Here is a 25,378-nt window from a genome sequence, read left to right as displayed (position 1 = left end):
TTTTAAATTTCCCATGTTAAAAAGGACTGTGAAAGTAGAGCCACAAGAACTAAATTGGCTAATGAAAACATAACATCTCCTTGGCTTACAGTAAATGCTGATCTTGCAACCTAAGAGAGAAAAACTACCTGCAGATGGGATATAAAGAACTTTTCTCTTTCCTTTAAGGCTTGCCTTATTAAGATAATTATAACACTTGAACCAGCAAGGCAGAGAAATTTGACTCAAGTTCACTCAGTCAAAATATACAACCTTCAACTCCCACACCATCCCTTACATACCTAAGGAACTATGGGATGCCTTCCAAATTATTTGCAACTCTTGCTAACATTCAGTAACAAACTGCCCAGAAGCTAGAAGCTGCCTTAATTTGCATTTGCGCATTGCATTTTCAATTTATATCATGTCATTCACTTCCTCCATAACAGTATCACATTTTCTTCTCACATTTTTCTGTGTGCTAAAATAAGTCTCTCTGGCAGGCCAAAGGAATATTTGCTGGAGTATCTTATTCTCCACTGCTGTCCTCTTATTAAGTCCCCCCTTGTCTTTATTCTTCAATCTCATACCCATCTCTTCAATACAACATGAACAAATGAGTTAAATCACTGGAAAAAGTAATTAGTAGTGGTAGATTTTGAATCTCTTCATCTCTTCAGATCCAGAAAGGATGCCCTCTGAAAGATGCAATTATGTAAAATTCAGTTTTTATAGTCAATACAGGAGTGACAGAGCAAAATAACTGGGTTATAATATCCAAGGAAGTCAGACCAGATGACCACTTCCCTTTACATATATAAAATGCAACTACTGTTGCACTAAAGAGCTGTAGGAAAGGAAACGACATATTAGTTGAGTAGTCAATAATCAGAAATGTGGTAGTGAGCAACACACTAACAAGTATTCAAAAATAAATGCAGAAGAGGTGGTATAAGTTTTTATGAAACATGATGTAAGAGAGACAGGAACTTGCAGACAGTATCTGTGGGCTCCCCAAGGATCAGGTTCAAAAGATGACTCATGGATTTGTCACATCCATACAAAACTACCACTATCAGCTCCGGTATCTCACCTTATTTTCCTTTCTCCCTTCAATCCTCTCTTGACATCACACCAAATAGCTTCTGTCACAGCTACTTAAAAAGCTTTACTTTACAATGTGACCCCTTCTTTGAACACTGCTTCTAAACTGGTCTAAGAGCTGTATGTACTAGAAACTCCTATTCAAAATTTGTGTCCCAAAGCTGGAGATAAGATGAATATTTCTTTTCGGTCAATAATCAAAATACACTTTGTATCAACAATCACTGACCCACCAGATTCTCTCACTGATAGCACCTCTTGATTTTTTGCTACTGATCATTATTTTCCTGCTACCACATTATTCTGGCATATAGCATACATATAAATATATTTCAGGTGGTATACTTATTTTCAAAAAGCTTCACTTTTTTGTGACCACCATAAAAATGAATTGACAAACAAGAACTTATTTGTACTTCTCAGACAACATTGTTGGGTAAACTACTGGCATAACAAGTAGAGGAAGTAACAAACTACTGTAACCCACAGCTGCTAAATAAAAAATGAAAGCACCTAGTATTTTATCTGAGACTGTAACACTGCTCCACAAATGCCAATTAAAACATCACAAAAACAAAGACTCACAATTTTAAATTTGTTCTGCAAATATACTTCCCATCTACAATTCAAGTGAGTCTCAAATTCCAATCTGAAGGGAAAACCTCAAGAAATAGGACATAAGAAAATACAATGAAAACCTCTCATGCAAATACAGTACCCATCCATGAGCCAGGACATAAATTTTCACATAACTTTTTAGAGGATTCCCTCTTTCCACGCTCAATCTCACACCAACAAGACATCACAGGAAATGACAGCGACAGTTCACAGAAACTTATTCTTTAGCAGAGATTATGTAATTCTAGGTCAGCATGCTATTCTCAAAATACACAAGCAAACTGAGGATTTACTCATCTCTGCAAACCCACATCAATGAGTTCCTGTGGTTGTAATACAACAGAATCCAGCAGAACATATGCCTACTGCATTACAAGCCTGAAAACAGCGATAGCTGAAGTACATTTGGGTATTCCGAGTATCTTAATGTAAACAAGCCTCAGATGGAAAGGCTCAATGCAGCTGTTAATTTGCATTTTAGTATTATCAGCTTGCTCTTCTATTGCCTTCCATTAAAAAAAAAAACAAAACAAAACAAAAAACAAACCAACCAAACAAACAAAAAAATACAACTTGGGACTAACACTGGGATTTGTGATCTCACCAGAGGGACTCCATGCTCTGCATTAATGAGATCTGAAGTAGCCAAATGCAAGAATATTACCCACAAATACAGACCAACAAAACTCAGACTAGAACTGTATGTATATACAGGGGAAGAGTGTGATTGCAAAAATAGTATTTCCCCAAAACTAAGAGGTATATGCATTACAAGAGACTTATGACGATAGAAATACATGCTGCCATTTTATGCTCTGCAAGACCCGGTCTCTCTATTGTGAACCCAGGGGAAAGCTGCCACTGCAGAGCTGGTGTTTTGCGACTCTACCACTGACTCAGAGAAAATGCAAACAAAACATCAACTAATATTAATTTTGCTCAGTGTGGAGATTACGGAAACAAGAAAGCTACTTTCAGCAATTCCAGTTTAAAATAAACAGTGTCAGTACTAGCTATTATTTCAGATACATATCGGTCTGTGTTCCCTTCCCAGAACACTCATAGCAAGATCTGCATTGCACAAGTACCTCAGACACACTCCTCTTCCACTCTGCTAGCAGATAAAACTAATTTTAAAAACCACATTGGCTTTTCTTCTCCAGCTGCCTACCTGCGGAATCTCTCTGCAAGAAGCACAGTCACTACTACCACAGAAAAATAACATGAAAGACAGTTTTAAAGAATGCTTTGTGGTCTTCTTGATCACACAGGGGACAAATCTGAGAAAAAATATACCGCCATTTAGCTCCTCAAAAAGTTACCTGTGTCATTTCATTTTCCCACTCAAGCACACCCATCTGTATGCTTCCCTGAGGGATTTACTGATGCACCCCATTTTCTTCAGGCATGTTTGCCAGGATGAGAACACCTCTAAGACTTCCCCACCAGGCTGATCCAAAGACATTTATTCTTCATTTATTTTTTACCGAAATGAAGCTAGCGGCTGTAGTTTTAACTGTTTTGATTTCCTTTCGCTCATTCAAAGCAAAGCTTCTTTAAGAGATTTCTATCCCTAGCGGTAACAGCTGTTGCTTTCTCAAAGATGGATAGCAGAGAGACCAGCCCGCAGAAGGTAAGAGACTCCACCCCAGCTGGCCCTGCCAACACTACAATTCCTCACAGCTGGGGACAAACCAAAGTCTCATGGGAACAATGAGCATCAGCTCCATGCAGCCAAGCAGACCTCCTGTGATCACTGGCCTAGCTCCTGGTCAGTCAGCAGGCTGATATTCAGAAACACCATACTAAACACATTTTTCCTTTTTAAAATAGTCACTACATTACAATCTGCAGCATATTAGTGGCACTGTAATGAATTACCCAGGGATTCACTTTGGCTAATAACTGACGAATCATTATCAAAACCACAAATTTTATTTCCATAATTATCAAACTATTCCAGCCGAAAATTACACAGCTCTGACATAAATTTAGAAATCTGCCCCAAAATATTGTTTGAAATGTGCACAGGTAGTTTGTTAAGCAATGCTCACAGTAGCAAATGTCTGTATCAGAGAAGACATTCACTATTACAGCAAAGAATAATTCTCATAATTTAAACTATACACTGTGCTAACAGGTAATTGGAAGACTCCAGATATGCATGATCTGCTAGTTGGCCTGCAGTATTACTATTTCAGGAAGCAGTATTTCCTTTAAAAATTAGTGTTACGTAATTTCTAGTAGCACTTCACAATTTTAGCACTCAACTTCTAGAACATCACTTATCCAAAACTATGTCATAGTTACACATAATTCCAATGTCATCACTCAGCGAGCACCCAGGCACCAATAATTTTAAAGGGAACAGTGGTATAGAATTTACAAATCCTATGGATTCAGAGAATATTGATTACAACTAGGCAGTTTTAATGCAGAGTATTTGGTTCATTCACCCTCCTCTATGAAACTGCTGCAATATATTAAACGAGGCTATAAATCAGTGATTAAGAACGATTAAAACTGAGGGTATTAGTTCAGGCTTGAGTAACCTACTGGAAGTATTTAATGAGTAGGATTTTAGTGAATCATTTTAAATCATGCTGCACTCTAATATTTCTTGAGATGCAAGACCACACACCTCTCAGTCATTTCAGGTCCACTCAAGTGCGAGACAAAGCACTCACCTCACTGCAACCTGAATTTGCACCAGACACTGAAACCTGTGCATGTAAGTCATAGTCCAGCCTGCTCACAGCACTCTGCACAGCATGAACCATCAATCCCCCAGAAAGATCTCCACTAATGAACAGGTTCAAAACTTGGACTGTTAAAAACAAGTTTCAAAGCACTTCAGTGATGTTAACCACAGAAACACTGCAAAACAGCTTCCTCTCATTAGGACAGTAAATAATGTGGTACATCAGCACATTCAGTAGAGTGAAGACAACTTTTGAGGTGCTTCAGGTGGCACATGGAATTAAGGATTTTTTTAACCTACAGCTTCAGTAACTAAAAAAGAAAGGTGGCACTGCCTAGTTTAGGTGTGCTACAGTGGCTTCCAACTTGTCAACATTCCTTGTTCTAGAAGGTAAGCAGCACATTGCAGATAGCTGGAAAACCACCTGACTTGTGAACAACTCCCATCTGACCCAGGGAAGCCTTTCCTGGCTCAAAGAAAACAGCATTTTTCAAAGAATTATAACAAAAATATTTAAAGCAAGTTCCCTACACATCTGCCATCTTTCTACACCCAATTCCTATTTAAGGCAGCAACAAATGCCAATAGGATGGACTGTGGGCATCAAAAATACCACCACTTATAATGGTTTAAAAGCACCTTTGAAATTTAAAATTTTCCACAGGAGCAAAGCCCAGCACATCAGAGTCATGTACTCCACAGCTTACAATTCAGAAGTCTAATATCTATTTTAAGGGCAGATATCCAGATAAAATTCACAAATTATACTTTTTATCCATATTTTTAACTGGATTAAAAGTATTTAGGATGACTATTTTAAACACATATACATTAAGAGATATATAGCAGCCATTTATTTGAAATGCATAGTTTACCGGTAACTCAGAGACTTTTAATCCTATAGATTTTTTAATTAACCTAAACATCACAGGCATTAGAACAAATATCTGGAAAACTGCCTTATAATAGAAACCTAACTATTTAGAGTGACATTTTCATAAACTACAGAAATTCTCAGTAAGTTGTCAAAAATGCAATTGAAACAGAAATCTTTGGAGAGAAATTTGAAGATGGACGTGGAGCTGACAGAAGGGTACTAAAACATCTAACCTGAGAAAGCAATGAAAAATGACTATGAAGACAATAAAGGAACATATAACTAACCTACAGATCTGGAATTTAATGTGGATTATGGGTTTTTACAAAGGACTGTCTGAAAAGCCTCTATTATACCCTTTATTCTAGCAAGCAAGTCATGAATTTTCTATTAGGAAATAATAAAGCCCGGGGAATAAACTTCTCTGCAAATCCAAAGAGGAAAAGTTGTCCAAGAACACAAAGAAATGGTTTTGATCTGTCCTTACTGTAGCTTACAAAAGCACTCCAGAATAACAAGGCTTTTTAAAATTACATCAAATGTAAAACTGACCATCATAAACATCCTTAAAAAAAAAGTTTTGTATCTATTAAGTTACTGAAGTTTTAATGAAAGAAGATGTGGTTTCTTTAAAGTCTTCCATCCATTTTGTAGAATGCATTCTGTTTTGGCTGCTCTGCATAAAGAAGCTTGAGGTAGCATCAGCAGGTTTCATTTCCATTCACGGTTGATAAAAGATAATTTTTCATAACACTGGAATCTTGAAGTACTTCAGCTAATATCCAAATGTAGGCCTAGATTACTTGTATGACAATATTTTGTTCTTCATATAAATCACTACTTGCTGCAATTCAACCAGAAATACATAAGCACTCTGTTACTAGGCTGAGAGACTAAAGCACTTGCATCCTTTAGGAAGAGGGAGATTTTAAGACAACACAGTACTGACTTTTATTTAACTTAAAAATAAATAACTTCTCTATTTTCTCTGTCAGAATGCCAGCTTTGCAACATATCTCCAAGGAAAAATGCTCTCTTTAGAGCTAGCAGGCTACCCAGAGCAGCTTTTCTCTCTGGGACACGACACACTGCCACAGCAGCAACAAAGAAGGCTACCCCTAAGGGAAACACTGCTACCAGAGCCAGCCAGCTTATTCCCTTGCTGCCTCTTCCCTCCTTTAAGTATTTTCTATCTTACTATCCCCTGAAAACCTTCAAGGAGACAAAATCACCTGTTTAAAATGTTTAAATATGAACACATAAGAATAATAGCTAGAGGTGAGAAGAATTAGAAGATGCTTCACACCAAAAAAGCAGTATACAAACATAAGATTGGCAGAAACCTCTCTTGTAACATGTAACAGGAGGAGGGGAATGCCATTCAGAAGGAAAAGCCAATGTAGGAGAAGCAATCTAGACAAATCACATCTCTGAAAATGGATTTTGATTTCTGTGGAGTGTAAAAGGCTCTCTTCTCAACATCACATAAGAAAGTTCTAGGGGACTATGTCCTCACTTTGGTGCATATTAAATTATGTTTCCTTGATCCATTTATTGTGCAAAGTCCACATTAAAAAGAGCTATCACTCTCTGCTTCTTGGTATAGACTCACCCATCATCTGTATTTAGGGAGATTTACCTTTGTTTCTTCTTTCCTCCTTTTAAAAACATGTACATATCCAGGCCATAATATGTTAGTTTACAGTGTTTATGTGTTTGAGAAGTGTAAGAAAATTTCATTGTGTGTAATATTATTGGATTGCAGGGCAAGCCAGGCAGCTGAGACAGATTCATGGCACATAAAATAATTTCCCACCATAGCCACAGTATTCAAACAGCAGGCTCTTCAAGACTCCAGATTAACTCCAAGGAATCTGCCAGTACTACTTACGGCAGTCCTTTTTACGCTTTTGCTTGTTACAGTGTTCCAAGCAGCCAGCTTGAAACACCTTAAAAGTTTTATGCAAGGAATGGGGGCACAGAGAGGAAGTCAGAGCAATCTTAGGAACTCAGTAATTTTTTTCCAGGCTGAAACAGAGAATTCAAGAGTAGAAGAGAAGTCTGACAGTATGCAATATTTCTGACAAGCTGACAAAACCAAGAAACAATATTATAGGCCTGGTCTTAGTTCTCAAAATAAACAATGCTTAAAATTTAACAAGTATAGCCTTTGAATTGCCAAATGCAACAACCAATTTCATAAAATTAGCATTAGAAACAAAGTTTGTAACCAGGGAGTACTTATAGCCTTTGCAACATCAATACAGCTAATACTGTTAAATGCACTTTAAAGGAATAATTTCCATAATGTTAACACAACAGCTAAATACTGCCTATCTGCTAATGGCTCTATGCATATAGCTGACCTTCTTTTTATGCATAAGAACATTGTACTTCTAAATAAGTCCCATGAGTTATATCACCAGCTAAAAATCCTGACATATCTAAGTAAAATTCATAAATTGAACAGCCAGTGAGTACCTCTTAAAAAATGAGCTCAAAAGCTCATAACAAAATTGCAACATCTGTCAAGGTCTTTCACCTTATCCAAGGCTTCTCCTTTTATACAGCAGAGAACAGACTTTTCTTTTTTATCTGTTGTCACAAAATGATGGAGACAGAGTACATGTGGCCAAGGGCCACAGTAAGAAAGAGTAGAACTGGGCCAAAAGTCACACTGTTAGAAGGACTAACATTGGATGTATCCCACTTCACATCATTATCTATCCTTCACTGTTAGGTTGGGTACTATGTACATTCAACAAAATGTACATATGTACATGGGTACTATGTACATTCAACAAAACCAAAAAAAAAAGTTCTATGAAAATCCCACAAATCCCCTTCTACTCCATCATCAGTTTAAATAACCCCTGCTCCTTCTGACTAATTCCTTTCACTTGTTACAAAAATGGATGAGCCAACTCTGCCTTGTAATCAAAGGCCAGGGCACTACGACACCACACAGAATACTCAGAGCCAGCCTAACACCACCTCTTGCTCCTTCTTCCACTGGAGGGACTAGGGTAGACACAAGGACGAGAAAGCAATGGTGCCTCTAACAAGCGCTACTCAAAAATTAAAACGGAACATAATGCTTCTATTTACAAAGCATATCCTGAAGCTCAATGGTCACAGCAAGCAGGACTACTTTGCTGTCAAAAGAAGCCTAACACAAGAATAGTGAAATTGCAAAATCAATCACACGTATTAAAAGCATAAAGACAAACTGAATTCAATCTTTGTGGGTATACTCATAATCCTCCAGTTACATGACCACACACCAATGTTTGCACAGTACTCCTATCTTACTTAACGCACAGAATAATTTTTTTAAAAAACCCTTCTAAGCAATGTAGCAGAATATGCACTGTATGTTTATACTTAAAACTTCTATCCAGAAAATATACAAATGGGAAAAAATATAAAAAGTGTTGCACATTACCACTTTGGTTTCAACATCCACAAAATAAGGTGTTGAGATATACATGTGAAATAAAAAATGCAAAATGCCTGAGTTTTTCCATGTAATTTCTACTATGTGCATTCGTATAACAAAACATTAGAAGTTAATATGGCTAGTGATAGAAGCCTATATTCTCTTATTCCAACTAAAAATAGAATACTTGCATTTAAAGCAGCCCACAATTTAACAACAATTTTCACAGTAACTATGGTAATAAACCCCACACTTCTGTATGCATTGATAAAGACTATTTCCCACAGTTAAGCAGAGCATGGAAAAACCATGCATTTCTACTTTCTAAAAATTACATATTTCACTACCATAAGCATTTCTGCAGGAGATGATTTAAATATAATTTAAGTCCTTAATGATACAGATCCTGAAATTTCTCACTTCTTTGGTCAGAGTTGCTTAGAAGAGTAACTAAACATTTCATTATTATGCTCCCAAGTACAGGAGGCTTCAGGTGATACAAGGTCTTCCACACTTGCACACCAAGTACAAACCACTAACACTTACTGCAGTTCATCAACACTGAATCACAGAAAATAATGTCTGACTTGCCTGAAATAAACTAACCTATAAATGTTTAATGCTGGAAAACTGCTAAAAGGTTATCCAGTGATGCTACAAATCACTTTCTAATCACTCAAATTTTTCATAAAATTTCTTTCATTAATTCTTTTACCATTTCCTGAATGAAACTGTGCAACATACAAAACCAGCATCAAATTGTCTGTGTATTTCAGCATGCAAAATTGTAGAAGCAATAAGAAAGCTGTGGGAACACCATTCTTTAAATAAGGCAGAGATCTTTTACTTCACTTTCTTTTAAAAATAGCAATTTCTTTCCTACATGAAACTCAAATTTATTAATAAATATAAGCTACTACCAGGCAGTGATTGTGCCTGAGAAGAACCACTCAGGCTTAGAATAACAGGAACGGAAAGTTAATTCCAGCAGCATTCCTGTTTCCATAGTTCTCAGACAAAATGGCAACCTTGCAGCAGTCTCCTCACAGCACAGAAGAGAGTGCAGGCGGTGGTCAGATTACTGTGCAACTGCTCATCTTTCACAAAGACAGCTGATAAAACTAGTTCATACACTTCACTACATGCTAAAGGAAAGATGCTGCTTATAAATGCAGCTAGTGGGCTGATTACCATAAAGTGCCCTGTGGTGTCCACAAAAAAAAACAAAAAACAAACAAACAAGTAAACAAACAAAAAATATTTAAAATACCAGTTGGAAAAATAAATACTTTGCTTAACAAGAGGGTTATATACGCATGCATATAAAGTTCAGAAAAACATCTTGCTGAACCAGATGACTATTTCACTTGTATCTTTTTACTACAGAAATATAGCTGTGAGATAGCAAAGGGTACACCAAAAGAAAAAAAAAATCACAATATGCATGTACCAAATCTGCTCTACAGAAATAATAATAATAAAAAAAAAAACACACAAACCCACCCCTACTCTAACACTGTATTTAAAGATTAAATGAAAGCAACATTTGTCAGAACAGAAATAGGACAGAGAACAAGGACAGAGATATCCGAACTATAAAGCTACTCTCCAAGGAAATGAAAGATTTACATGAATACTTTCAATAAGCCTTTATAACCATGCTTTGCACTCTCTCTGATACTGGCTCAATTCTTAATAGCAAAAGTCCTTTTGAAAGTAAAAATGTTTGAAAGTTACATTTTTTTAAAGATCATTTTATTATGATTTCTACCGGGAAGTGGCTCATTATGTATTGCAATTCTGTTCCCAGTGCTATAAACTGCAGTTCAGCATCAAAATTATGACTGAAAGTGGCAGCTATTTAGAGAGGTACAAGCAATTTAGTAAGTGATAAGAATTAAAACTGTCAAAATTTCCCACGTATTCAACTCCTATTATTCACAAACTAAAGCAAGTACAAGGCTATCCAGGATAGCAAATAAAATACTTTATGCTTACTAGCTGCATAAAATGATAAAAGTGTGAGTCACATCACTTATCTTTCTGGCAGTATTTATGACCTCTGATACACATGCACAACACATCTGACTTCAAGTGAGTGTTCTACTAAGGCTAGAATTTTCTCTTTCTCCTCCTTCCTGGGAGCATGCCCAATATAAAATCATTATGATCCATGAGCCTTACTGTAAAGTGCACTTACCGGTGCTGGATTATCTTTACTTTCCACACCAAAAACATCTCGTTGTTTCACTGTCAGCAAATCAAGACCTTTAGTATCATCATCATCGTCGTCATCATCATCTTCAAAGAACTGCACAGAGTCTGAGTTTGGTACCCTATTTGGTACAGGACCTTCTTTTGCTGCCTCTTCCTCTTCAGATAGTTCTTTCAATTCATCCTCAGACTCACCGCTCTCCTCAGCACCTTCACTGGAAGCAGAACATTGCTCTGTTTCTTTCTTTCTCTCATTTTCCTTTGTTTTGTTAACAGATGTTTTTCCACTGAAATTAGTTCCACGTTTCTCCACTCCTTCCCCGTTTATTGAGGAGAGGGTATTCTCATTTTTCTCTGTCTCATCTGAGTGATCCGTCCCACTGGCTGCCTCATTAGCACAGAGCTGTTTCCGAACTCTTTGAAGAAACCTCACACGAGGTGCCATTGCAAGACCAAGTGACCTAAAGCATGGAATTCAACAAATAAATTTATTTAAAAGGTAAATACATAAAATTTGACTAAATTAGAATCTGTCATTGATGGCTCAAGTAATTAAGTTTCGATTATGATAACTTATTTTGATCAACACATTTACAAAAATCCAACTTGAAAAATACAAGTGAACATTGGGAGAGGAAGGAATATGAAATAACTGAGAAATATCAAGAACAGTTACAAACCTCCCAGGTAGGAAAGCAAATCAAGAAGCTGCGAAGTTGTAGATATGTAGAATCATTTATCTATGATTCAGAGTAAAATATGGTGGAAGAAACACCAATGTAATTCGCTATTGAAGATACACGGACACCATACCAAGTATGATCAGCTAGCGCTGATTTGTCAATGTGCTTCACTACTGAAATTGCACCCAAATTACTACCCCCACCACCTCACAGTGACTGAGAGATTAGAAGAACAAACCCAGTACGGATAAAAGACTAACTGCAAAAAAAATATCTGAGGGAGAGACATTTCTCCCACAAAGGCAATTTCACCTGCTTGTACCACTCTACATGAAGGCCTTACCTTCATGGCATATGTAACTAGCAGTGCCAACAAAACTATTATTTTATCCAGTTATTCATGACAATTCAAAGTTACACAAATACTCATTAGATGAAGGAATAAAAACTGGGCAAAAAGCAGAAATCCTGTCTATCAACCATACTGGAGAGCCTTGCATGGTAACAGAATCCCTGTCTCCAACAGCCCATTTGACTTCAGTAAACTTTGTAATTGCCCACTGTTATTATACCTGACCCTGTCAAATCTAAATTGAGAAAAAGCAACATTTAAACTTTCTGGAGCACCTTGAACTGTTAATGCTGCTCCAAGGGAACAGAGTAGTCAAACAGAGAGGTACCCTGCTTAAGTAACAAACAAACAAACAAACAAAAAAAAAACCAACTGAAATGTGGGCACACACCCAAAAAGCAACCTAGATTGTTAGGATAAGGAACAAGTCTTTCAACAAATAAAGTTTATTTTTAATGTAAAAATTTTGGCTTAGTATTTCTGATAACACAGCACTCTTTATTCCATATGGAATTAACAGCAGTAACAAAGAAAACAGAGTTTTATGAGAAAAGATCAAAGGAAGTTTTTACGCAGTGTATTTTGCACATTTACGGACAGTGCACTGCTGAGAGGATAACACAACACCTTTGGGAACTGAAATTGGAGAAACAATCTTCAACTTGTTTTAGTGTTTGACAGCAAACACTACCTACCTTTGCAATGAAATTATGTTTGGCCTATTTGACTAAGTGTAATGGAAATATCCAAACAAAGCAGATGTAATGCTTCACTGCAGTAGCTGGAGGCCATTCAAAAACTGAAATTGGGCCTTAACACCAGGTACAGTAAAACACACATCAAGAGATTGCTACATTCAATCTCTTAAGCAAGGGGATCAAAGTTGCAAGAGGCAAATCCTTTGCAAGGGAAACGCTTTTTTGCTCTTCCCAATTTTACGACGTTATTCTACGTAAACTATGCAATCAGTGTTCGCTAATCTTTCTCCTGTAGTCAGGCACAATGTACACAGAGCTGAAAACTCCAATTCTATCAGAGCTTTTCTTCTACACCTCCAGAGCTGCATCAAAGATTAGGGTTTGACAAGGTGAAGCTCTCCACAGCCAAAGTTACAAAACAGACAGAAAGAGCAGCCCATGATGTGGAAGAGACTTCACCACAGGGTTTTTTTCATTCAAATATGAAATTCCATCTGCCATACTCCTGTACTGCACTGATGTCTTACTTTATTAACTAAACAAAATCACTTATCGGTTAGTGCTGGCAATTTTTTCTATGCTGCTTAGCAACCCTACCAAAAAAGACCAGTGCAATCCGAATTCAAATTACTTCTAAACCAAAAGAATACAGACCTCAGACATAAGGGAGACAGGAGGCGTTAAGGTCAATTTTACTTGGTATGAAAGAAGTAGTAGATAAGCTTAGACAAAGTGAGTGCAAATAATCCCCAAATACTTTTAATTACATCACTTCTCAAAGAAATCTCACCATTTTGCCTCATTACTGATTCTTTTTCACAGTGTTTTCCAAATGGAGAACAACCTGGGACAAACACATTCTACTACTGCTTCCTCATATTGTAAGATTTGATGGTTTCTTTAGAAATTATTTCTTAATCATTTGCCAAATCTATAGTTCATTCATACTAAAAAAACTGAATACATGAACTGGCTTTTCTTTTCATAAACTAGAAAGAGCAGTAAAAGTTTTCAGTAATTCATTAGATGCCACTCAGACCACAATACTACTCTAAGTTATAGCTGTTTTTTGATTTTAGCGCTAATGTTTCACACACCCATCTGGAATAAGAAGGGTGCAAGGTTTTCTAATAAATACAGACAAAAGCCAGGTAAGTTGTTTAATGAGATTTCCTAAATCCTGACAGACAACAGTAACAACACACTAACACAACAATGTAGTCCTCCGACTATGGCAGCCTTTAAATGGTGCCACAAATTCAGCTGACAAACCAAGTAACAATCCTGTTTCATACTGTGGTGCGAAACACAATGACTTCTTGAGAGCAAGCTCCTCCAGAAAAACATTTTAAATCAGCTTCTAAAAATAATACCAAAACCAGTGGATTATTTTGCTACTATAAATCACAGTTCAGCTGACATTTCTACTCATAACTGAAACTGAGGTGGTCAGACATCAGTATTCTCTAACATTAATTAGGAAATGCTTAGATGTAACTAAACAAATGGCATACAACGCTCAAGTACCTCCATTAAGTACCCAAGTACATAAATTCACAAGGATTTTCAGGAAATATGTTAAAAGAGTAAAACTGCAAAGAAATAACCCTGTATGGTTTTAAGGAAAGTACAACTTTTTTTTTCTACTGAATAAGGAAGATCAAACACTAATAAACAGTTTTTTAAATTAACTTAAATAAATAGTGCAACGGATTTAAAGTACTGCCCTTTGTATGGTTTGTTAATTGAGCTTATGCAGAGACCTTGAGGGCATTTACATTAACATGGTAAATTCGCTACATCTGTATTTGGATTAGAGAAAAGCTGGACATCTCTCTTAACTCCTTAAAAACTGAATCTTAGACACTCCAAAAAAAATCCTTGCACAAAACAAATTAAACCAGAAATGTAAGACCAGGCCAGTCTTTACATTTTTAAGTGTCACAAATGCTCCTAATTGGCACCAAGAAGATTGCTAGTCCTTTTTAAATATGAGCCAGCTGTAAAGAATCTGAGGTCACTTCAGCTGAACTGTTGCACAACAATTTTCCACGTTAGTGATTCATTCTAATACTAAGTTACTACATTTACTAAATATAAGACATATTCCATTAGTGAACTTCTTCAGAATTATTTGAAAATAAAAACACAGCCCAGCGATTACTTTTACTGTAGAACAGGTTCAGACAAAGATTTAAAATAGCATGAAAAAGGTTAAATACTCCCAGAAGCTATTCCAACAGAAGAAATAGGGATTACTTGCCTTGCAATATATGCTATATCCACGTTTAATATTTTAAATGCTTTCAGAAGACAGAATGAGTAACCATTTGAAAACTGGAGAATTTGCATCAACTGAAGTGACACAAATCTGAACTAACAGGCTTTCCAGATGGTCTGATTAATAACCAAAACGAACAGAGAAATTGCCTTTGCTGTGCTATTTACTTTACCAGCCAGCTTTACTCCTCTCCATTAAGGAGCTCTAATGCCTATTCAAGAGCTTATGGGTCAGGCCCAAAAAGAAGGCCAGCAGAGAGGATGTTATGGTTTCAATCTAATAACTTGGAAAACCAAGATGTACTCTTCCTTACAGAAGCAAAAGGAACTTCCACATTGCAGTTGCAAGCCCTGGTGTTTTTGGCACCTGAGCCACCCTGACACCTGCTCAAGGGGCAAAACAGCACAGAACAAGCAACAAGGATTTCTGGAGTGCATTAAAAATCCTTTCTCCAAGTTAGCTGGCTTAGCCAACTCTGAGAGGCACTCTACTGGAACTGCTATCATGCATATGCAAATACATTTACTTCTAATGTGAGTGAAGGTTAATAGCAAGCTTGGCTGCAGAATGAGAAAAGGTAGCTCAAGATCCTAAAATAAATGAGGATGATGACTAAGAGAATAATGACCCTGGACTTTGAAAGAGGAGACTGCAGCTTGTTCAGAGAGCTGTATGGCAGAAGTTTACAGAAGTAGTTACAGCAGCTCAGGAAAGGACAGCTAGATCTCCAGGTGGATGAGGGGGAGTTGAGTGAGAAATGCCCAAACTCTACAAATGACTGCAGGGAATGCTGAGGTCCATATGAGTAATACCATAGGAGGCTTAGATTAACTAGGTAACAGCATGAGAAGTAAAGATGGATAGTGTGTTCTGCTATCAACCATTTCAGTGCAGCTTTGTAACACTGATCTGCAAGCAACACTTGCAAAACTATCTGGGTACCAAGTTGTGTATATCAAGCATTTTCCCAATAACTTGGCTTCAACCTGCTGTTATTTATTCTCTGTGTACCAATACAGGGATACACAGAGAAAAGTATGCTGCATTCCTCCTGGAAGACATGATGAAATTCACAGAGGAAATTATATTCCTTGGCAACTCCTCAGAGCTGTGACTAACCAGTCCATCCAGTGCACTGTTAAGATTTGCCGATGAAGAATGGTGCATATGTATGTTAGCACTTAACAAAATAAAGTGTCTGAGAAGTAAAATATTTCACAACATTGCCTCCTCTTTACCTTGTCTCCTATCCAGGAGGCCAGACTAAGTAATTATTCCTTTTCACCCTGCTGTTTGTTTACATTTTCTTATGTTTTCAAAGCTGTCCTTTGAAGTAAAAAAGACAAATTTCTCTTTTATGCAAGCAGAGTTTCTCCTTCACCAAACTTAAAGGCTGCCTATGTTAACACAAGGCCTCTGCAAGTCTTCCTGCAGCAAATTATTCTTGATAGCAATTTGTAATGAGAGAATACTGGAGAGAACAATAATGTAGCATAGCTTAAAGGTGCTCAATCACTAGTACACATACAGGTGTGTATGTCTATATGCACATATAGACATACACACACATTTAATTTTTTATACATATTGTTTTCTACATATTTTTATATATATACACACGTAAAACATATAAACATGAAAAAGACTATTGCTTTTCTGCAGACTCAATCAACAAGAGCTTAAGGGAATCTTAGTGCACAGACCTGCCAGGCAAGAGAGCAATGGGGAAAGTGGAAAACAGCCTGAAATTCAAACCTGACAGGGGCATTAAGCAGCCTATTTTCTCTGCAGGATTTTTAGTGAAGCAACACCTATCACGCTTGCAGTAAATCTAGACAGAAAGACTGAAATACTTCTTGGAAAATCCACAAGGAAGGTAAAGAGAAGAAAGGATTATCATTCCAGGTTTTGCCATAAGTTTGTTTTGCAAAACGTAAACCAAGATTGCTTCTAAATGGAGAATTCAAACATACCAGACTTTGAGGGACTTTCATACAAATTAAGCTGACTGATCCATGTATCAGGGGATGTGCACTGAACTGAAAGCCAGAGAACTGCAGGGTATATTTAGGTTGACTAACAGTCTGGAGAGAAGGGAAGAAAAGGGCCAAGAAACTAAAACAGAATCTCAGAATTATCTCCTAGATTTATCTTCTGCCCTTTTGATTACACTTTCATATATTTCATAACCTTGACTAAACCTCTCCTGCTCTCTCCAAACAGCTAACTGGTTTCTTGCGTTTTAATATAGGAATGACTTATTAGTAGCTTTGCAAAGCTGGGACTAGAAATCATTTTGATAAAGGACCAAATCTTGGCACCGAGACCTGAAAAGAACAGAACTGTAGACTATTCTGTCTACATCAATATCAGATACTAGATGTCACACCATGCTGAAATCCAAAAGGAGGCACTGGGATTCTGAAAATTCAGCATTACCATCATCTGCCAGATGGTTTCTTCTACTGGTTAAATTTGTGCGGTCATCCCCCTCAACCCTAATCTTCTGCCACTATCCCTTACATTCAGCACAGTAAGACCTACAGTAAGATTTCAAAGATGCTGAAAAATGACACAGGTGAAGAAAGGGCAAGCAATGCATAGTGAAATCTTTCAAGTTTATGCTAGTTCTCCTTTTTCAAAATTTCTCAGCCTATGAAGTTAAAAAGCATCTTTTATAATAGGTTTCTGTATCTTAAAAAAACACCATCCTGTTAATGGCAGCACAGCACAGAAAGACCAGGTGTTCCTCAGTCTAGCAATTTGTCACATTTTAGTTCATTATGTCATGTGCTGACAAGTTTGAAAACTTTAGCCTTCTCTGTATGAAATTCCACAGACATCAAATTAATTTACCATGTACCTTTGAACACCTTACTGCTCCCTTATGACTACGCTATGTCCCATGAGATTTCGAAAACTTCACATCTTAAAACAATTTCAGGTGGCTGTCATCTGGAAAGTCAACCTGTCAAGATTAATTTCCCTTCCATACAAAATGTGGAATGATTCACATATATGTACAAAAATAGACATAGCAAAATAGATGCTATTCATCCAGTCTAGCGCAGATGTTTAATCTTTACTAAACACACTGAATCTTCCGAAAAGTAATTTATGGCCAAGGAGCAATGTCTCAATCACAGCCAAAATTGGACTGCAATGTATCACCTTTGGATAGTCCAATTTCTGTTTAAATAATAAACTTTACAGGTTGGCATTTAGTTGTGAGGCTGAAGGGTAAATCTCAGGGGAAAAAAACAAAACATGGTTCTCTATCCTTGTATTTCAGAAGTACTCCTCCCTCCTGGAGAGGAGAATTGGAGGCACAAAAGGCAAAGATTATGAGTTGAGGTAAAACCAATTTACTGGAAACAGCAATGAGACAAGAAAACAAACAGTAACAGCAACAACATCAATAACTAAAGTGTACAAAAGACAGAGACTGGTATGCAAAAATGCTCACCACGAAGCTGGCAATAAGTGACAGAACTGGACGGCCTCCCCCCTCCCTCCCTTTCCCCCTCAACCGCAATGATCCCTTCTCCAAGTAACAGAGTCCCTTCACCCCATCCCTAGCAATGAGTTGAGGTGGTACAGAAAAACCTTCCTGTCCTGGCCATGTCCTCTCCAGGTTACTGCAAAAAATTAACCCTGTCCTGGCCAGAAACAGGACAGTTATTTCTCTCTACAGCAACATACTGTTTTTACACATAAATTCTATTTAGAATGTCCTTTGAAAGGATGGCATAAATGTGAAACTAAATACATCACAAGACTGTCCAATTCTGTCTGCTAACATAGTCAAAACAGGTATTTAAAGCAATCATATACTGCAAAATTTTTCACTATACACTTTTCATATTCCAAGTTGGCCATACTTACAGGGCATATTCTGCTAGAGGCAATTTGAAAACATCAAATACTTCCTTGTTCTTCATTAAATAAACTGAACGCAAGTAGGATACAAAACACTGAAAGAAAAATAAAATTATTCAACAAAAAAAGAAACCATTCAATTACCAACACAAGAAACAAACATTATACTGTTGTTCTAAACACAAAATAGAATTTCCCCATTAGGTGGTCTAACATCGATTTCAGACAAAATTCTTTTACACAATACCCATCAGCCAAAATTTACCACTACTCCAGAAGTGATGCAACTTCAAATACTCAAATTCCATTATATACACATTAATTGGCCGAATTTCCCAACAGGATGTCATGTTATCTATCCTTAGAAAGAAAATACAACAAATTACTCAGAAAGAAATATCACTTATTCAATTTTATTTTTTCTCCCAGCTCTTCTGGGAGAAAGAATTAACTCTGTTGCTATCAATCTGAAGTGTCCTGGCTTAATCTTAGAAAGAAAGAAACTGATTTAACTCAATATAGCTGCCTTTCACTGTGGCCTACTAAGATAGGCAGCCATTACCTTATTATTATCTTGCATTTACCATCAGCTCATCACATGCACAAAGTCAACGAATGCAACTCAGCTGACCAACATAAATTCACAATCTAAGTGAACTTCACATCTAAGACCAGTCCAAGGTTGAAGTTTAAATTAATCCCAGACTTTCACCAACACAACTAGAAGCACTGCATAACAAAATAACTTAATCTTGTATTTCCCCCTCCATCCTTCCCAAAATGAAAGATTCTTATTCTTCCCATGTTTCTTTTACGTAGTCAATTTCTATCTATCATAATATCACAAATACCGGAATATTTTAAGTATCAGAAAAGGTTCTTGGATTTCCCTTGTGCATAACCTAATTTCTAACACATGCCAAAACTCCTACCATGATGCTTAAACCATCAAACACTCATAATAACAACAAGTTAGGCTTGTTAATAAGGGTTATATTAAAGCATACTATAATCACACCCTTGTTCTGCTATGTACAGGCATCTATTAAGAGAAAATTAATGCATTAATAATTTATGCAGAATTAAAAAAAAAAAAAAAAAAGAAAAAAATCTATTTCTTGTTCATCTCAGATAGAGGAGGAAAGACCCAACAGTCAGGAGCACTGATTTCTTATCGGGACTCTCTAAATGCTTCTAAGAGAGAAAAACGCTTCCAAAGAGGAAAAGATGAGTCAGTAAATTAAGCAATGTAATAAATTCTTTATTTTCTCCTCAGTAAACTGGAATAAAAACTATTAATTGTAAGATATGTAGAGCTAAGATGTACTTTTCAAGCTGCCCAATACTTCAATACAGAACTAAATTTTCATTTGCTTATTTTTCCAAGCGCTAAGTTTTCTGGGTAAAGTTTTCTTCCTGATTATGTCTTTCAAATAATTTTAGCTACAGAAAGTGTGAGCTCAATCCATTCAGCTGATACAAAGATTGAAGAGTAGAATAAAACACTTCTTTGCTCACATTAAATTATTAATCACTTTTACAAAGATAACTAGAATGTTTAGGAAAAGGTTTCCAATTTGACAGATCTCATTTATCTTTTGTTGTCTAACAAGTAACAAAAATCAATGAAAGCCTCTTTTTTCTCTGCAGTGACAGATGGAAAAGAGCAGATTAAACAAGAAGTATCCTTCCTGTTAATCTGAGATTTGCAGATCGCAAGATCTACGTGAGTCACTACTTGCCACTACTTTCATGAGGGTTGAAATCTCATTGTCTGTTGAATAACCCATCAAGCTATCCACTTACTTTAATAGTATATATGTGGTATACGTGGTCTAGAAACTAACAAATGATGAAAGGCATAAAGAACACAACTTTTGCACATGTATCAAGCTCTATAACCAAATAAATGCATAGAAGAGTTGTTCTACTTTACAAGAAGAGAAATTATTTTCTTTGATTTTTTTTTTTTTGTTTGATTTCAGTATGTTCACTTCAACCTCTGTCTAAAATACTGTCATCTCAACTGGATTTTATTCAGTTCTCCTAAGACTTGGTCAGTCTGTGCACACACACTGGAGATGAGGGAGAACAAGTTCTGTCAGCCTGAACTAGTTTCCTGCTCTTTTATCAAGTGCTGTTGTCCCCTGCTGTATCTGCTCTTTTGATAACACTTTCAAAGCTTTTTTTTAAATAACTGAACATTGCAAAAATATTACGTACATTAACTTATACTATTATGGAAAATGGTACAATTGGGCATCAGAAACATATTACAGCTTTATTAGAATAGGAGCTACAGGTCCCCAAAACCACCAGAGATTATGGTACAAGTACTAGAAATATGTAAGGAAAAAATACAATGCTCTATGAATTTACCACATTTAAATTTTGATTTATTGATCTCTTTCTTGGATAAGTATTAAAATGTACACAATTCAACTGATGTGCTGTTTCGACAAAATTCAAAAGCAGAAAGGTGTGACTGGAATCTCGGGATGTAACACCCTGCATATCCCTCTGGGTGTGATGAAGAATTCAAAGGACAGATACCCCTTCAGTGCCACAGTAACATTCAAACTAGCAAGAAAAACAAATTCTTTTTTTAAACTGTTTTTCAAAACTGATGGAACTGACATATTAAATATTAAAATTACATAAAATGCCAAAAGGCAGCATCAGTCCATGAGAAGAACTGCAAAGGTTTCAAAGAAGCCCCAGTATGATTCATGCTGCCTTTCCAGGCAAGAGCAGAGGAACCATGTCCTACCACATGAAACAAGAAGTTTGTTGAAGCAATCAGTAATCAAGAATTTTGGTTTTTCCTCTTTTTTTTTTTAAAAAAGAAGCACCTTGAAGCAAATCCATAAGCTTAGAGGACACAATGACTTGGACCTGATGCCCTCCACACAGTAGGCTACATCCTATATGAACTTCTGTGCATAGCTGTGCTGTTTCACTGCTATCAGATCCATTCCAGTAGGAAATTTATTTCTTACATTACAAATGTCAAAAATTTGGCAGCTTGCAACAGTCAGGTTAGACAGCACAAGACCCATGCCTTTGAGAAATCCAGCATTCCAGATAAGGATCCAAGGTCAGGATTTCATTTGCATTAATTTTATTGGGTTTTTCACATTCATATGTCAGACCACTGAGGCACATTTGCATAGTATGTCTGAACATTCATACTTAAACTTTATTAGGAGGGACACTTCTGTGATAAACCAACTGCCCATACTTCAAGTTTTTTTAAAAAGACTGAATATATACAGTTTCTCTGCAAGAATGACACTACTCTCCTATCCATAAATTAAAAACCACAACAAAAATTGCTTGAAAGGATAATTACATGGCAATTAAATTTTTTTAAATCAAGTTTTTATCTGTAATACTAAGTCTGTGTTTGATTTTATTCTTGTGCTATTTTGAAACTTCATCATTATTTTCTTTTGTTCAACTCAGAATGATCTCTGTCTTTTAAGAGATCTTAGAAAGTCAAAGCCAGAAACAGAGATTAGTGTTTTCATTTCAAGTAAGATGATGCTAGCTTCCTCCTACTCTCCTTCTCCCCCATGCAGCTGCTCTGTCACTTCCGATACAAAGGGGTGTAACTTCAACTACCCATGGCAGCTGAACATAATCATGGTAAGTCACCAGTACCTCTGGTTTATGCAGTGCTCAGATGAGGCTTACACTGACATTCCACATTGCTACACGTAATTCTTTTTGCACTACAAAAACCTGGGATACCTGAACTCCAAAAATAGTTTTTAAAAGCAGTCCCTTGAACATTGAACATTTTATTCACAGAGCTCCCAGCTGACTTCCTCAGGCACTTTGATTTAAAACTCCTTGTTTGGGAAAGTAAGAATGACATTCTTCTGTCCCACTAAGTGTCCCTACTGCAGGTGTCCCAGCTAGGTCACATCACACAGGCTACCTCTGCAGTGCAAAGAAACCACCATTCATCCATCCCAAAGGGTTTTTAAGGTATCTGTGTCAGGAGGCATCGTAGAAGTGCTTATTCCTCTCTATGAGCTATAAAATGAAAGGTCAGGCAGACTAACCCACAGAGGACATCTAAAGCTAGGAGAAATGAATCTCAAGAGTTTTAAATATTTCAACTTGACTCATTTTACATCCCAGTTCAACAGAAAAGTTAAAACACTTTACTTTCTCTTTAAGTGTTCAAGATCCACTTTTCATTTTACCCTACCATTCAGCTTTATCAGAATACCTTCAGGTGTCATCAATCCCCACACTAGCTCATACAAATAAAAAAGTTATCAACACTAATCCAGAATCTCTGCAACCTTTTATTTCTCACGTTTTGGCACTTCCAGAATTCTCACCACTTGGCCTTTGGTAGTGCTCTTTCAATTTGACCTATATATATAACAAAAAAATGAAAGGTTTTCCCATTATTCTTCCAATCATGTTTCCCTGAATCTCAATTTGAACTTCTGATTTTGTATTGTTTGGAAGAGACTTGGTACAACTACAGAATTCATAGGATCAACATTTACATATTTCAAAAACAGTAACCAACAAACCAACCAAGCTCAGAAAACCAACATGTTGCAGTGCTTCAATAAAACAAGTAGTAAGCTCTTTCCCAAAAAGTTCATGGCTTAAAAATGTTATAAAACCAGAAAAAGATCAGCAAACATGTTTAGTTACGGCAAGAGGCAGCATAATGCCCAGAAATGTTTCACAGGCCATCTTCTGGGGAAAATGTCTTTTACAACCAGCTCATTCTAGTCCAGGAGCCTACGTAGTTATTTGAAGTTTTCCTACCTTTCTGACACCTGATAAAAATCTTAGTGACATTCACATATTGTCCAGGGAGTCTCCCAGCATTAACTAGCACAGCAAAGAAATCTCATTCACAGTCCCATTCACACACTTCTCCATCTCACCTGGAAGAGCTATTCTAAGCTATTTTGCTTCTCATTTAAATCCTAAACAAGTTAAAATGCTTTATTCAATGCATTGGAATTTGTCACTGAGAAAGAACAAATTGTCATACATACTCAGGAGACATGACAGTAAATAAACTGACCAAGAAGGTGGGCATGTGAGGCCTATATGGATTTGTATTTCTAACTTTGGAGTCAAGTAATGAGATCTGCTACTTTTTAGTAACCTTTTTTTATTATTATTATTCTGAAATGTTCTATACCAGCTCCCTGAGAGAAGTCCTCTCGGAGTAGTTGTAAGTTGAGAGGAATCTTTGGAGAGTATCTAGTTCAAACCCCTGCTCAAACCAAGGTTAGCTAGAGAAGGCTGCTCAAGAAGGAACCCAGCTTTTTGATATCCAACATTTGGAGTCTGCAGTCTCACTATGCAATCTGTTCTAGTGTTCAACCACTCTCACAACAAATGGTTTTCCCTTGGGTTTAAATGGAGCTTTTTGTATATGAATTTGTGTCCATTGCTTTCTCTCCTGTCACTGGTCATCACTCAAAAGACTCGGGTTGCATCTAATTTATGCTAATCTCCTAACACAGGAGATACTCCAAGTGCTCAATCACCTCTGGTTGTTCGCCATTGGTCTTGTTTCTGGTATGTCCATGTCTTTCTTGTACCGGAACAAAACAGCTGAGAAGCAGTGACTACTAAATCAGAAATTACTTTCATACCCAAGACTCTCAAATAAGTATGTCCTCAGAAGTGCCTTAACTTTGGCACAACAGCAATAGGTCATGTGGCTCTTCAGGTGTTACCATCATGAGCCCACACTGAGCCCATCTCAACTCACACACTCTATACAGGCATACTTTCCACCAACTGTTAATGCATGATTATTGTTTCTACTGACATTGTGTTATAAAGCTTAAAAATCAGAACAAGGCAGCAGTTCCAAATACTGCTTCTAGGGCATATATGAGCTGGTCAGTTATTCAAACAGTTTTATTCAGCTAGCTTGCTCCAAGAACTAGAGTGCAGTAGATGACTTACCCTTTGAGCTTTGTCTTTTAACTCTTGATCTTGAGCTAAGAAAGCTTGCATCCTCTTTTGGATGTCTGTAAGTTTTTCAGGATTAATTCTAATAAAAAAAAAAAAAAAAAAGAAAGAAAAGTTAGCTTTAATTATTACAATATGCCAAAATAAGCACCTATTAAGTTCTCATGGGTATCTGCATATTTTTTGCATTGCTTTAAAATGCATGAAGTTATTACCACTCTGAAACAGCAGAGAATGGAACCATATTAAGGATGAAGCACACACTCATCAAAAAGATAATACAGAAAAAAAACCCATATGGCAGCTCAGACTTTTTATTCAGACACAGTTTGCACTGAAGGTGGTGAATCTTCTTCCAAAGCAAAGCAGAAATCAGCAGAAAAGAACTTTTTGATTTTATAAAAACACTGAAAAAATACAGAAGCAGCATAATGAATTACAGTACTACTTTAAACCAAGATCAAAGTCTTCATAAGGAAATTGTCAGCATTTTTAAAAGCTTAAGTAAGATCTACTGTGCTGGGAATACTTAAATTTTAGTATTCTTAGAAAGAACAGCCAGGTGAACAATAATAAAGAACAT

General features: G+C 36.7%; 1 protein-coding gene across 1 annotated transcript in view; it reads right to left on the bottom strand.

The window, feature by feature from the left end:
• The window catches only part of DDX10 (DEAD-box helicase 10), a 165,823-nt gene that overhangs the window by 104,771 nt on the left and 35,674 nt on the right, over positions 1-25,378 (bottom strand). The window contains exons 11-13 of the mRNA XM_027900658.1: positions 24,790-24,877; positions 18,832-18,920; positions 10,919-11,393 (exon numbers count right to left, since the gene is read on the bottom strand). Of these exons, the coding sequence (XP_027756459.1) occupies positions 10,919-11,393; positions 18,832-18,920; positions 24,790-24,877 (652 nt within the window). The remainder of the gene's footprint in view (positions 1-10,918; positions 11,394-18,831; positions 18,921-24,789; positions 24,878-25,378) is intronic.

This window comes from Empidonax traillii, unplaced genomic scaffold (assembly GCF_003031625.1).
Source record: "Empidonax traillii isolate 1590-97213 ecotype Southwest subspecies unplaced genomic scaffold, ASM303162v1 scaffold21:size2437335, whole genome shotgun sequence".
NCBI lineage: Eukaryota > Metazoa > Chordata > Aves > Passeriformes > Tyrannidae > Empidonax > Empidonax traillii.
The sequence above is the reverse complement of the archived record's forward strand: the minus strand, read 5'-3'. Positions and strand labels throughout refer to the sequence as shown.